General features: G+C 40.0%; 2 protein-coding genes across 3 annotated transcripts in view; one reads left to right on the top strand and one right to left on the bottom strand.

Moving 5' to 3' along the window:
• The window catches only part of bmpr1bb (bone morphogenetic protein receptor, type IBb), a 54,964-nt gene extending 43,758 nt beyond the window's left edge, over positions 1-11,206 (top strand). For both annotated transcript variants that reach the window (XM_040157530.1, XM_040157531.1), the window contains 10 exons: positions 4,467-4,629; positions 5,475-5,577; positions 5,997-6,099; positions 7,527-7,623; positions 7,710-7,854; positions 8,303-8,495; positions 8,751-9,048; positions 9,170-9,345; positions 9,457-9,587; positions 10,023-11,206. In XM_040157530.1, the coding sequence (XP_040013464.1) occupies positions 4,467-4,629; positions 5,475-5,577; positions 5,997-6,099; positions 7,527-7,623; positions 7,710-7,854; positions 8,303-8,495; positions 8,751-9,048; positions 9,170-9,345; positions 9,457-9,587; positions 10,023-10,148 (1,535 nt within the window). In that variant the 3' untranslated portion in view covers positions 10,149-11,206. The remainder of the gene's footprint in view (positions 1-4,466; positions 4,630-5,474; positions 5,578-5,996; positions 6,100-7,526; positions 7,624-7,709; positions 7,855-8,302; positions 8,496-8,750; positions 9,049-9,169; positions 9,346-9,456; positions 9,588-10,022) is intronic.
• Positions 11,207-11,394: 188 nt separating this feature from the next.
• The window catches only part of unc5c (unc-5 netrin receptor C), a 114,824-nt gene continuing 110,847 nt past the window's right edge, over positions 11,395-15,371 (bottom strand). The window contains exons 16-17 of the mRNA XM_040156516.1: positions 14,575-14,753; positions 11,395-13,182 (exon numbers count right to left, since the gene is read on the bottom strand). Coding sequence (XP_040012450.1) covers positions 13,023-13,182; positions 14,575-14,753 — 339 coding nt within the window. The 3' untranslated portion in view covers positions 11,395-13,022. The remainder of the gene's footprint in view (positions 13,183-14,574; positions 14,754-15,371) is intronic.

The raw sequence follows: 15,371 nt of genomic DNA on the forward strand, positions 1-15,371 counted from the left end.
AGGAGGGAGGAAGTTTCCCGAACCAGACTGATGGTGTTCAGCCACAGCCCTAAGAAAAGAAAAGAGATGACAAAGCACAGTCATAAAAATCAGCAGATGAAGTGTCGTCACTAATGTAGATACATTTGGAAAAGCTGAAGCAAGTGCTGACGTGCCCAAGGCTGCAGTACCACTGATGGTGATGAGCTGTGAAAACTGAAAGTTCTCCAGTTGGAGTAATTTTCTAAATGTAAGTTCTAAATGCTTCAAGTGTGTGTGTGTGTGTGTGTGTGTGTGTGTGTGTGTGTGTGTGTGTGTGTGTGTGTGTGTGTGTGTGTGTGTGTGTGTGTGTGTTTGTGTGTGTGTGTGTGTGTGTGTGCGCGTGTGTGTGTGTGTGTGTGTGTGTGTGTGTGTGCGCGTGTGTGTGTGTAATATTGTGTCAGTGTGTAATACACTGATTCTCAGTCTATGTGTGTGCATGTGTGTGTCTAGGTTGAGGATCAGCCTGTGGAATGTGTGGGGGATGCAGATCAGATTTCGGGGTGACCTTGAGTGTGCCCCGTAGCTGACACAGCAAGTCTGTTTGTGTGTGCGTGCGTGTGTGTGTGTGAGACTAGAGAACTAGATAACAAAGTGTGTGAAATTAGTATGTGTGTGTGACAGGCAATAGAGTAGTGTGGTGTATTGATAATAATAAGCTGATATATTATTTTATATCCCAAAATCTATTAAGTTACGTGTTGAGTCCGTATTTACTTTCAGGGGCATCATCACAGTATTAGAAACCAATTAAATTAGGTGATTTTTTTTTTTTTCTATCGATGTGGTATTTTTAGTTCAGGAAAAACAGCTCTATGTTAGTAGAACTTACTTTACTTACTAAGCGTAACAAAGATAGCCTCTCCCTCAAGACTCCTGCTGACTTTACATCCTATAGCCTCTTTAATAGTCTGTTGAACACACAGTGACCCTATAGTAGACCTGCTCTTATATACCAAGCATGACAAACTTTCTACACACACACACACAATCCCCTCTTTGACAACAGCACAGTCTCATCTTACTTAAAGTCCGAGAAAGACGACCACAAACTCTACATTCAGAGCGCAATTCATCTACCAACCTTTTTTTTATAGTTTTACACTTGTTGGATAAAAACATTTAACACATTGTCACTGTAGGTGGAAGCTGTGTGCTGAACAAACATCACAACAAATAAGAATACAAAACTCTCTTTTGTCCTTTTAATACTATTGTAAGCCTGTTGTAGATATCTAATTTTGGCCGTAAATAAGTAATTTTGCTTGTAACGTTAAGGTTTGTTTTAAGAATAGATAAAAAAAACAACATTTTGCTGTAACAAAGTTTCTTTTGCAGTTTTTGTGGGTTTTTGTGTGCGGGGTTAAACCAGAGTACTGTGTCAAGGTGCAGGCTGCACGACAACTGTGCGTCATTTTCAGAAATGCAATGTATGTGAGGGGGACTTTTAATGTTTATTATGTGTAGGATGTGAACATAGACCTGTTGTATAGTATGTGGTACAATCATATATGTGCTGCCACTTTGCAAACTGCATTCTCAACTGTGTATTTTTTTATTTAGTGATTTTTTTTAAATTTTTTATTATTATTGTTGCATATGAAATTAGTTCAGAGAAGAAGACAATGATAATCTGGAGAGCTAACACTGCTTCCTGCTGTCAACTTCTGAGGCAGTACTTCTGACTAATTTTAGTTCTAGCTCTTGATCATCAGAGTTGTTAGTGTGACGTCTCCTTAAGGCTGTATACACACTGCTTTCTCCCACTGTCTGCCCCAAAGCAGGATTCTCTGTGTCTGACATCAGCTTTTCTGTTACACTTCTCTGTGAGGTGACCTGCAGCTGTCTTCTTTCTCTCACTTATCAACTTTGTAAAAAACTTAAGAGAAACAGAGCTGATACGGACAGAGTGTATCAGAAAGACTGACAAATTCGTAAAACATTCCCGTCTCGTGTTTTTTTTATGCACACTTGCAGAGCAGATGTGATAGACAAACCAAGGCCACTGTGAGGGAGGATCAGAACACCTCCGCAAACTTCCCCTCTGACAGAAACAGAAACAGATTAGGTTGGAAGGACACAGAGTACCACTTAAAGAACAGTCAGTGGGTCTATACTGTACCACACTCTGATAAAGCCTTTTTTATCATGTACTCCTCTGGAGTATTACTCGTGTCCCTTTTTCAACGGCCGGTTGGCTTTCAGGTTTTCAGGCTGCTTAGATCGCTTATACCTGTTATAATGAAACCCAAACACATCCAAAGTGCGAGGAGGATTTTCTTGGATATGATTGAAGGGTGGACCTAATGTGTGAATGTGCATCCTTAATGTCTTCAAAGTCTTGTTTAGAGTTGCTAGGGACCCTTCACTGTCAAGCAAACGAACTCAGAATTTTCAATGTAAATGAATGACCAAGTGGTTGGGTCTACAAGTCATATTGCAATTAAGAGAGCAGAAGGTTAAAGAAGGAGGGAGACAAAGGCAGACAGAGAGTGAGAAGAAAGCATCCATCTCATGTGGCACAACACTTTTCAGCTCTCTGACCACAGTGGTCTTCAGGGATGAGCTGCTGTCAGAACTGGTTTTATTCTCCACTGGTAGAAAGTATGCACCTTCAGTTACTTGGTAATTCAGGATAAAACAGGTAGCACTGTACACCAGTCATTTTGATAGGAAAATAAAGAAAAAAAAAATAAAACAACTTAAAATCATGCCTTTTTACTGCTGTTAATCAAATAATTAACAATTGCTCATCGAATGCACATCAAATGAACAGTGGATTATTCATATACTGTAACAGATTGTTTAAAAGACTTAAATGCCAAATCAGTGGTAAATAATTATTATTTCTTTGGGGTTATTAGCTTATGCATTAATGTTAATTTTAACCTTTTAAAATTCCTACTTGGTGTCTACTTAGACAGTGGCTTCTGAATCAAAAATGCACTTTATTTTTGCTATTCAGTGACCTTTGGAAGATAAATTCTATACTTAATCAAAGCAGCATCTGGCTTTTACAATCACGTGAAATCCATCTATGAATTTCAGTGATTATTGCATATTTTCCTCTATGACCTGTTTGTTGGTTTATTTGCCTGATTGTTTATTTTACTGTTGTAAATTGACAGATTGAGTGGTGCTGCTCAGTATATTAGCTAATTATAGGTTATTTATTATACTGAAAGGATAATGTTGGTTATTTTCAACCTAACTTGCTTCCCTAGTTTTTCCCTCATAATCAACATTTAATTCAATAGTTACATTGACACGTCACATTAATCCTGGTTGACCCTCATTTAAACTACTAAATAACTCAAAATGGGATTCGCTTTCTGTTTAAAGCACAACTTTGAATTTCTACAGTGTTCAGTGGCAGCTGCAAAGTTGACACTTTCACAGATGAGCAAGTCCAGAGCAATAATATTTATCCTATTCCTGATTTATGTGAATACACCTGTACCGTTTCACTGCACTCGGCCTGGCTCAGTTGTGTTATGTTTTGGTACAGTAGTTCACAGCAACTGTTGCCTTGCTGTAAATGTTATTCTCCTCTCAGAAAGTAAATACTAAAGACTCACATACTGTATATTCAGTTAGCAATAACCTGTAAACTCATAATTTGCTTTTTAGCAGTTCTGACAACAAAATGAAGCCCTCTACTTCTTATCTTTTTATACATATGTTAGTATATATAGTATATATGTTTTTAAAGAGACATAAAATATCCACAATATACAGTACTGTGTAATCATAGTACAGTCATAATCATAATTCCGCATTCATCAGATTTATTTCATAAACATTTTTAAGTTTTTTTTTTTTTTTTCAAAATCTGTTTGGAGTTTTAAATTTTCTGTAAGTCAGTAATAAACATAAAGAATGTCATTAATATTTTAAAGTTCAGGCCCTGAAAGTTTTGTATCTGTGCCAAATGTGGTAAATAGATCATTTTGAATATTGTAGAGATGTACTGCACACCTCAAAAAACAATATGCACACTCACTCTAAATAAAATGGCACTTGCTGGCACACACATAAACACACATACGCACATAGGACAAAGGCTTCTTTCTGGTGAGTGTGTTATTCTGGTTCCAGACCTCATGCAGGTACATTGAGTCTAGTCCAGGACAGCAGGGTTGCTTTCAGCACCACATATTCACACTTTCTCTGGATTGCATTGCCATGGCAACAGTGCCAAGGCAGGCAGAACTGATGCATTTTTTATGTATAATTCAAAAGACACTTCCAAAATGAGCCGAAATGTTGTTTTGGATATTTCGATTTATTCCATCTTTAATTTTTTTGGTGTATGTGTACTTAAGTTTAACTCTTCTGGCTTTGCCGGAAGCGGAGGAGTGTCCAGAAGTTTGGGTCTGCCCTGGTGCTAAACCCAGACCTTTTCTCTCTCTCTCTCTCTCTCTCTCTCTCTCTCTCTCTCTGCACAGCCAACAAGTTGGACACCATGCTGCTGAAGAACGGATTGAAGGGGGGATCGGAGCGAAGGGCAGAGGAGAGCAGCAGCAGCACGGCCACAGTTTCAGCGCAAAACATGCTTTGGTGCCACTGCTACCACCACTGCCCCGAAGACTCTGTCAACAGCACGTGCAAGTATGGTGAAGCACATAAAAATAGCACTAAGAAATAACTCTCTTTGTCAAGGCCAGTAAAGGACAGCACACATACCTACCTGAAGCATTTATCAGAGAGACCTTTACTTACCTGATCGGAAGTACACAATGTTTACTTTAGCTATATCAGTTAATGAAAGCCCTCAAGCCTCTTTCAGACACAGCTTATTAGCACCTGCATTAGCTGAGCCTTTTGCCCTGGAGAGATTAATATTCAAAGTGCATACAGTACAAGCATGTTCTTTATGTTACAGAAATGTTGGTGTATATAATAAATGCATGAATATTGTTTTATTATATTGTTATCAATGCTTGAGACATTGCTATTTCATTCTAAAATGTTTAAAAAAAAAAACATTTCAGTTTCTTAGACCCCAAGGTGACATATTCAAATTGCTTGTTGTGCCTAAAAAACAGCCCAAAAGTCCCAAAATATTCAATATGCATTGATAGAAACGGAAAAATCTTAACACTTGTTAATTTGGAAGATTTTGCTTCATTAATGACTGAAATGATTAATCCATTCACTGATTCATCATTACAGCCATATCTGGATGCATTTTGGATCAACTTCCAAGTTATACCTTGATTCATTAAGATCAATCTAATCTGTAATCTTCCTGGCAAAATGTCTTGGTTTCAGTTCTTGAGTATTTACAGTTTAAGGAATTCTTTTGTAATGTACAGTAATAGATGAATGGATTTGATAAAGATTTAAAAAGGATTTAGTTTCAAAACGCAGATTCAATATGCGATTCAGATTCAATAAAATGCTACTGAACCTCAACACCTATACTGACGAATACAATGTGTGTGTTTTGGTAGGACTGATGGTTACTGCTTCACCATGGTGGAGGAGGAGGAGGGGGGTGTGGCTGTACTCACCGCAGGTTGTTTAGGACTGGCTGGTTCTGAGTTCCAGTGCAGAGTAAGTCAGCTGTATGTGTGTTGGTTACTGTGTGTGTGTTTGTTCTTCTTTCTGGGTAAAAAGTTACCCACGCCGGTGTATGTGTGTGCTCCTTCATGAGCCATTGTTAAATCTTTATGAGCTTTCCTTGACTTGCTGCAGGTCTTTATGAGAGCTGTTTAAATCAGACTTGTCCAGCCCGCTATCCTTACACACAGTGGAAAAACCTTTGGTTTATTGTAAAATGTTCTCATTGGGAATAAGTGAGACTGTAAATATTTTTCTTACTCTTTTGTCTTCATTAGTGTGTAGAAATGCATCGAGTTTAAGTTTATGTGTGTGTGTGTGTGTGTGTGTGTGTGTGTGTGTGTGTGTGTGTGTGTGTGTGTGTGTGTGTGTGTGTGTGTGTGTGTGTGTGTGTATGTGTGTATGTGTGTTAGGACATGGGAAATGCACGTTCCAGGAGAGCTCTCGAGTGTTGCACAGATCAGGACTATTGCAACAGAGACTTGCATCCCACCCTTCTTCCACTCATGACGTCAGGTAAGACACACACAGCCACACACACATTTGTTCGCACACTAAAACCCTGTGCACACTATACTGTAAAGCGTGAGTGGCTTTTAGAACGGGCTCTTTCAGGCCATGCTGGGTAGTGATGGGTAGCGACAGTTTAAAGTGTTGCAAACCACAGTGTGGTGCTGGAGTGAAGAGGCACATGTGGCTCTGGGGGATAGGGGGAGAGAGAGAGAGACAGAGAGAGAGAGAAAAAGAGAAAGGGAGGCAGGTGAAACAGAGCCTGCAGGCTTGGCTTGTTCTCTCACCCTCTAATGAAAAGGACAGCCTCTCCCCAGGGTCTGCTTGAGTTTCTTGACTCGGTACGGGTGTGAGATATCTGTCCATCTGTCCCTCTACCACAAACCAGCACACACACACATTCTTCTCTCTCTTTCGCTCCCAGTCTCTGTCTGTCACACACACTCATCGTTACACACAGACTCACATACTTCGTTGTGACCTTCAAGCAAACAGTGATAAACTGATTCATCAGGTCCGTCGGGGAGAAATGAAGGATGATTCCGTTTTTCTAAGACTTGGGTCCTAGTTTCAGGGTTTTGACCATCATTTCTATTAGTTATGGTAACACTGTACCCACCAAAATGATCACTGAGATCTGAGAGCATGGCAACATTGCTGTCACGAAGTCTGCCGGGGCAAGAGAGAAGTGGTCAGAAGACCAGACAGGTTGTAAACAAGTCAATAGTTTAGCCAGATTATCAACACAACTTTATTTAGGGGTCAATTTAAAGTGAGTGCACCTGAAATGTAGGTAATAATCCGTTATTGAACAGGAAAACCGTGCACAACTAAAGCAAGTACTGTTGTGACAGTTTTGGTAATAATTGTATTGTTCGTCCAAATAAATTTGGCTAAAAGAGGAATTATCCTTTAACTCAATGAGCCTGCAGGGAGTTCATAAGACACCTTGCTGTTCATGCAGTTTTTCTTTGTCCTTCCTACTGTGTGTGTGATTCTGTGCACACCATGAAGTATCCCCTGTGTTCATGTGTCTGTGTTTTTCTGTGTTACTGATTGACAGGAGTACGACAAAGAGGCTAGAGCCCCAAAGCTGCTTTAGGCCTCAGGGATTTCTGAAGAGACGTCAGTGTGACACCTGATACGTGGGATTCAGGAAGGGGATGTGATCGATCACATGCTGGGCGAGGGGGGTGCAGGGCAGGGTTAGAGGGAGGATGGGGAAAAGAAGCTTTTCCCTGCCAATGAAAATTAGAAAGCTGTTGGAGCTGATAACTGTGAATAAATGACTGTCACCATGTATTCATCAGTTCTAATTTTACTGACTTTGTTTCTCGCTCAGACCAGAATTATTCCCGTTTAGGTATGATAAAATAATCTAAATGAGGTACAAGTACATGTAACTGATATTTTCACAACTTCCCATTTTTTAGATTATGTTGACAGCAGTATCCAGTACATGGCGCTCTTCATTTCAGTCACAGTCTGCAGCATCATCCTTGGTCTCATCCTCGTCTTTTGCTACTTCAGGTGAGAAACTTGTGGATAACATGTACCTATTAACAAGGTCCCGCTTCCTGATGTGCACTTAACTTTGCACCACCTTTCTGTGCCAGATATAAGCGCCAGGAGTCTCAGCCACGCTACAGTATCGATCTGGAGCAGGATGAGACCTACATCCCCCCTGGGGAGTCTCTGAAGGACCTGATAGAGCATTCCCGGAGCATCGGGTCTGGCTCTGGGTCCGGACTCCCTCTACTGGTAAGAAAAGAGCACTGCACATCTGCCTCAACACCTTAAGGCCAGTCTACATAACAGTAAAAAATTGGATTAGATTAGAAACTACATTAAAACCATTCACACATATGGAACTTCAGTAGTTGATTATTCTTTTTATCACAATTTGCTTAGAATAGTGTTGCAAAATGTTGTAAGAATTTTGTAAAGCAATGACAAAAAATGATCATACACTGTTCTCCCGAAAGTCAATAACATCACATTAGCACAATGAGAGACGAGGCCCACGCAACATAAAATGTTAATTTTAAGTACCATACATGGTAGCACAGCTGATAACAAAATGTTTACCAAGTGACTGCAGTGATTATGTTCCAATTATCTATAACTCTATTAAGATTAAAAATTGAGATGTTTTAAAGGGAAAAGGCATAATAAAACACTGATTTGTTTACAATAATGTTTTTGCCAGGTGCAGCGAACCATTGCCAAGCAAATTCAGATGATTAAACAGATTGGAAAAGGGCGATACGGAGAGGTCTGGATGGGAAAATGGAGAGGAGAGAGAGTGGCCGTCAAAGTCTTCTTCACCACGGAGGAAGAGAGCTGGTTCAGAGAGACTGAAATTTATCAGACCTTCCTGATGAGACATGACAACATACTCGGTAAGGGGAAATTAGCAAAAAATAAGGACTTGCCTGAAGTCGTGATCTGTATGTGTGTGTCTGTCAATCAAACTGAACACTTGTTCCATTCAACACAAGCTTTTAATATTTTCTCTCTTCGGGTTAGTTTAGGGTAAATCCGCAGGGACTGAGTGCAATTTAATAAAATGTTCCCAAAAGTGACCAAAATCATCGGTGTTATTATCTGTGCCTATGCATTTCTCAGTCCTATCATCCTCCCTTTCCAACCCTCAGGGTTCATAGCAGCCGACATTAAAGGAACCGGCTCGTGGACTCAGCTCTACCTGATCACAGACTACCATGAGAATGGATCCTTATATGACTACCTCAAGTCCAACACCTTAGACATCAAGTCTCTGCTGAAACTGGCCTACTCCTCCATATCAGGCCTCTGTCACCTGCACACTGAGATCTATGGCACACAGGGCAAACCGGCCATCGCACACAGAGACCTGAAGAGTAAAAACATCCTGGTGAAAAAAAACGGATCCTGCTGTATAGCAGACCTTGGGCTGGCTGTCAAGTTCAACAGGTACAACATTAATTTTGGACTTTTGAAAACAAATTTGAATACAGTTTAGGAGTATCGCAGACATTTCCCTATCCATGCAGAAATATGGGTCACCAATTTCGGTTCTTTCTCCTTGTCTCAGTGACACTAATGAGGTGGATATCCCTCCCAACCTACGCGTTGGTACGAAGCGCTACATGCCACCTGAAGTGTTGGATGAGACCCTGAACAGGAGCTACTTCCAGTCTTTTATAATGGCTGACATGTATAGTTTTGGCCTCATCGTTTGGGAGATGGCGCGACGTTGCATCTCTGGAGGTGAAGGAAAAGCTCTGAACAGTCTTATTTTCATTTAAACGCGATCTATGTAGGTCTAGATGTTTTCTTAATGATCCTACTGATTCCCACACATATGTGTTTTTCCTACAGGCATTGTGGAGGAGTATCAGCTGCCCTATCACGACCTCGTGCCCACCGATCCTTCCTATGAGGACATGAGAGAAGTTGTCTGCATTAAGAAACAAAGACCCTCATTTGCTAATCGTTGGAGCAGCGATGAGGTATTCTAAATGTTTTCTGGTAGCACTCTCTAACTGCATATTGTTAAAATGTTGTAACTAAAATGTTGCTTTATTAATGGTAAACAGATAATTTATTAAAATTTTTGAAAGTGAGTCATGGGTCATGGGTTTCTTGCCAAAAAAGCCAAATGTTAATAAATTGTAAACAAGTTCATTTAAGTGGACGAACATCCATTGGAAGGGTCCTCGTGATTCATCAAAGATAAAAAAGACAATCAAGTTGTGTTGGAGGCTATACAGTATACCTGCCACAGAAAATGCATACCTTAAAAGTTGTTATTAAAAAATGGCTTATTACTAATCATTAATCATTAATAATTTATTTCTTTTTTAATAGCACATTTTAAACACCAAAGCTGAAAGTTTGTTATAATATTGTCATCTTCTTATGTATTTGTATGTATGTGTCTTCAGTGTCTACGACAGATGGGAAAGCTGATGTCAGAGTGCTGGGCTCACAACCCGGCCTCCCGCCTCACAGCCCTGAGGGTGAAGAAGACCCTGGCGAAGATGTTAGAGTCCCAGGACATCAAAATGTGACAGAGAGTCGAGAGAGATGCTCTCATCACCCACAGACTTGTCACTGCCACTGGCACAGCGCCACTTACACTGGCCAACAGAAGAAAGGGAAAAAAAAGAGACTGTGAACGATAGGACAAAGGAAACTGACTGGGAGGATGAGCGATGGACATAATGGTCGGCGGGGAGCCAGAAAAATGAGAGGCAAAAAACGTATTATGTCAGGGGAGACCTAACCTGCCACTGTCTCAGTCACCTCTGCCTCAGACAAAGTGTTCAGGTTGTGCTTTCTGTGAAAGCTGAGTGGTTGTCGGGTCCAGACTGTCCAGGCGGGCAGGCGGACAGGGACCTTTGCAGGAGAGGACTAAGATCCCTCTGATCAGTTCAGTACAGAGGAAGCTCCTGCTCTGCCCTTCTAAAGCCATATAGCAGTATTCCATGTGCAGTCTTTTGTACCGTCACAGCTGCCTTCGTATTGTTTTGTTTCTTTCTGACTCAGTCACTGCGTGCTGTAATATCATAGCAGACTGTAAACTGTCTTTCAGTTCCATAGTGACTGTCATCTATCCAAAGAAATGTCTAATTCATGCTCAGTGACCTCATTTATCAAAGACGTAATTATTATTATGATGATGATTATTATTATTATTATTACTACAGAACAAAGCACAATAAGACTACATAAATGAAAAATAACATTTCCAGCAGAAACAGAATTTTCTATATAGTATTTCAAACAAATTTCATTTTATTTCAATATTAAAAGATATATGGGTAAAACTTATGTCATTGATGGACTTTTGTTGTCCTTCGAGCCTCCAGAGCTGAGACTTAGGCCTTGATCTCCCTCATTGTCTCTTCTTTCCACTCACAAATAATTTGTAAATAGTTGAGCTGAAATCTATTGATAATTATTGCCTTGTTGGATGTTAAAATATGTTCTTGACGATTTCTGTGTACAGAATATGTCCCGTCCACTCTACCACTATGGCATGTGCCTTATTTAATCTGTACATATGTGATTATGAGAGTGTATGAGTGGATCTGGATAACATTCCCCAATAAAACGACTGTGTCTCGAAGGCTTGTCTACTAATGTCAAACACTGCCATACTATTTGTGTTACTTAATCTCACAGTTCAAACAAAAAGCTCCTCGTGCTCCCTTTCCAATGTTGCATATAAATATAATTTATTATTAGTCTTAAAAATTCTTTCTTACACTTTGTACAATAACTTGACAGATGAAATGCAAGCAGTTGCGAGAAACATCATGAGTGCCAGAAACAGCTACATTCTCACTATACACAATAATAATCATGAAGCTGAAGAACAACTAGGGAATGCAAAGGCTAGTCCACTGTGAATGTAAAGATTGTTTCAAAAAGATGCAAAGTTTGCATAGACTGCTTTACAGACTGGGACAACTGCCATTAAAAAAAACAAAAAAACAACCAAGAACACCTGAATAGTCACAAGTGCGGCTGCATCAAAGGAATGTTGCATTTACAGCTATCACTAATTTTTATGCACAGAGTTAGTGTCACCATAATATCGATGGCTTCTGTCATCAATGTACAACCACAGAAGCCTGAGTTAAAATCTCCATTGTCCTCCAAAAACACAGATGAATGTTATTCAGTTCTGAACACAGGAAATGACACTTTTTGAAATGACATTTGATATTTAGATAAACCCCTTGTGTATTAAATTTAACCTCATACACTGTATGTCAATAATTTGATAAAAAGCAGTTGTATTCAGTTGCATTGGTCCTACAAAAATATACTTATTTGATTCCCTTCTCTACAATTTCTACATCTCATCTCTGCCTGGTCTCTTTCATGTAGGTGATATCTTGAACAACAAACAAATCATCAGCATCACTCATGAATTTTAGTCGGTTTGGGAAAGTAATGTTGATTGCCTTCTATTTAGAGGGATTTGGATTGGTGAAATTAGTTAAATGACCAGATTTTTAAAAAAAACAAAAGAACATGCAAAAAACCAAAAAGTAAAGAAAAAACAACCAATTCAACTTATCAAAAATATTTTAAAGACTTGCAACTAAAAAAGCACACATACTTGAAAATCAATAATTATACATAACATGAATAGAAAGTATTAATATTAGTTACGACAGCAACACTAAAACTGTAAAATGGTTACATTATTGATTTCCTTCTGTACTGTACATGTAGCTGACAGGATGAGTCATTACTGCAAGAGTCCACCAGGGGGTGCTATGATACAGTCAAACATAATGAAAGGAGAAACAAAAGTGTGAGGATACTACAAAGTATTCCCTAACAGGCAGCATAAAATACAAAAAAGATATGTATAAATAGGCTTATTATTAAATACAATGTTATCACAGAACACATACTCATCGATGGAGTTGCTATGGAGACTGATTTCTGGAGAGTGAGAGATGCTTCCTCTGATCCAAGCCGTGCTCCTTGGATCCTTTGACATCTGATAGTGTGTCAGTACTTGGCAAGGGCATCCTCCACATTTCCATACAGTCCATCCAAAGAACCGGACAGCTGACTCCAAGGAAACTAGAGCCAAAAATATCAAGTCGTTCTACCAGAGAGAGGAACAGCCAGAGAGAAATGACTAGCAGAGATTCTTGTTTACCCTCCAAGTTTTAACACCCTTTGTTGCCAATGTTTAACTGGGTCATGGCTGAGTAGACCTTGCTTTTTCTATCCTCTTACTTCTCTGAGCGTACACACACGCAGTGTCTGTGAGTGTGTACATGCATTTGTCACTGTGATGCCAAATGACTCTCCTGCTCCTGCTTTCTGGTGTCCCCCTCTCTTTTTTTTTTTTTTTTTTTTTCTATTTATGTCTTCTTCCTCCCTGGAAAGTCACACTCCCTGGTGGGCAGATGTCAGTGCTCAGTCGCTGCGGGAACAAGGCTGTCATGGCGTCCCATCTCCTCCAGTACCTGGGCAAGGCGACTGAGATTGCCATCAGGAAAATGCTGGGCTTCCCACAAATCCAGGATCACTCCCGTAGGACTGGATTTGGTGGCAAAGTAGTTAAGATACCTGAATGAAAGATCGTGATGAAACAGAGAGGGATAGGTTAGAAGAAACAGGTAAATGGTAAACACAGAGGAATGGGTTTACTCGAACTAGAAGACGGATTTTGGCTGGTGTGCTGACATGGTCTGAAAAATGATTTCAACATTTTCTAGCTCCACAATCTGTAAAGGTATATTCTAATGCAATCATTACAATGTCTTTTTCCATATTTTCATTTCTCTCTGAGGTCACTAACCTTTCTCCTCAATAAAGGAGATAACCTAGTCACAACAGGAAAGTGTTTTTATGAGCACTGATGTATCTCCCTGTACGTGTTTATGGTGTGAGAATCTATGGTCATTTTCTTTCTTTTTTTTTTTCTGACTTTCCCCTTAAAATTATGCTGATTCTTTTTTAAGGTGTCAGTCAGTTTAAACTGACTTTCATCTGGATTTCATGCTTCCTGTGGCAAAAAGATGCTGATTTTTTTTCGTTTACAGTAAGTAAAGTTCTCCTGTGACAAGGACAGCACAGAAAAAAATCTAATTCATAGAAAGTTTAGAGAAAGGTGATGAAAAAATGCAAATGAGCTGCTGATTATGCACCAGAGTCCCTTTAAGTTAGTTTGTCGCCCAGTTTGATATTTAAAATAAACACATGAATTAATGGTTTTTTATTTTTTTATTTGAAAACATTAAAATGGAAAATCCTGAGCCCAATGTGTAAACTACTTTTCTGTATGAATCAGCCTCGATGACTGTGATTGGGGTTTGGTTCAAGTCTTTCCCCTGCACTGGTTCAAGTCTTTCCCTTTCCCACCACACTCTGTCAGTGGTCTCGTCAATCTGCAGCTGCTGCCTGTGATAAGGCCTCCCCGCTGAGCTGGGACCTTATAAATGGACACACACTGTACATCCATCACACACACACACACACACAAGACTATCAAAGACACATGGGTGACGTTTTGAAAAGAGGAGCGTCACTCTATCTTTGCCTCTCTCTCTCTGTCTCAGTTCAGTTCAGCTCAATTAATCTCAATTCAACAGATGCTTATCAATAGAGTGTGAGTCAAAATCCCAAAGAACAATAACATTCAAATAAAAAGAGATTAGTTATCTACAGTTTTATTTCCCAAGCTATCTTTTTGCCTCCTTCCAATGAAAAAAATTGTTTTGCTCTTAAAATTGCACTTAAACAACTTTTTGAAGAAGAGGGAGAATGTGTGTTTTGACTAATTTCTAAAACAAGTCACTCCTATTTCCTCATTTAATCTCTTTCATTTACCCTTGTTAAAAAAATAAGAAAGCCTGATGACAGCCTGTTCCTGTGGCCAGACTGTGACCACTAAGGGCCAAAGTCTGAGTCACCGTCTCACTGCTTCTCTCTCTTGGGCTGCCCTGCTTCTCTACCCACCTGTCAAGGTTAAGTTTGTGGGCCAACATCCTCCAGTCATTGCCCCTCGTCTGCGGTGCATCCAGGCTGCCACACAACTTCTGTCGGATGGAGATGGGGATGCGGAAGGCATTGGGCCCAACCAGTGTGGTGATGTTACTGGCGGGGTCCAGCAGAGATGTGTCAATACTCTGGGAATCCTGCAGAGAGAGAGAGAGAGAGAGAGAGAGAGAGAGAGAGAGAGGTTGAGAGAAAGACACAGACCATAGCAGTGGCATTTTTTCAGGCTAGAGGAGGCATAAACATCATATAACACCATCTCACAAAACGAAGCATAATGTAGCTCAAATGGATTTATGGAACAGAAAATTTCTGTTTCTGGGTTCAATAAAAAGTGAAAATCTCCTTTAATTGCCATCCATTTATTGACGCAAGCAGCAAGAGAGATTTTCAAACCTATTGCATCTGGAGGATATAAGTGCTGGAGGTCTGGCTAGAGAAACAGGAGCACGACCCAGAGACATGAACCAAGGCCAAGCGAGGACACAGCTCTGCACTGCATGTACTGTAATTCATCTGATTACTGAGCACAAAGCCTGAGTGCTCCTCAATCCCTCAAGCTCTATTCTCCTGGCCAGATGGCCTTTGTGACTGGAGAGTGATTATTCCCCCTCTGCTCCTCTCTGCTCTGCCTTGGCATGTCATAGGCAGGGTCAAGACTCTCTGTCTTCCACCCTTCTATTTTTTGGGAACATTGTAGAAGGAGGGAAGAGGACATGGGAGAGACGGGGAATTCACACAAGTATCTCTCACAACTC

Source organism: Xiphias gladius, chromosome 20, assembly GCF_016859285.1.
Source record: "Xiphias gladius isolate SHS-SW01 ecotype Sanya breed wild chromosome 20, ASM1685928v1, whole genome shotgun sequence".
Taxonomy (NCBI): domain Eukaryota; kingdom Metazoa; phylum Chordata; class Actinopteri; order Istiophoriformes; family Xiphiidae; genus Xiphias; species Xiphias gladius.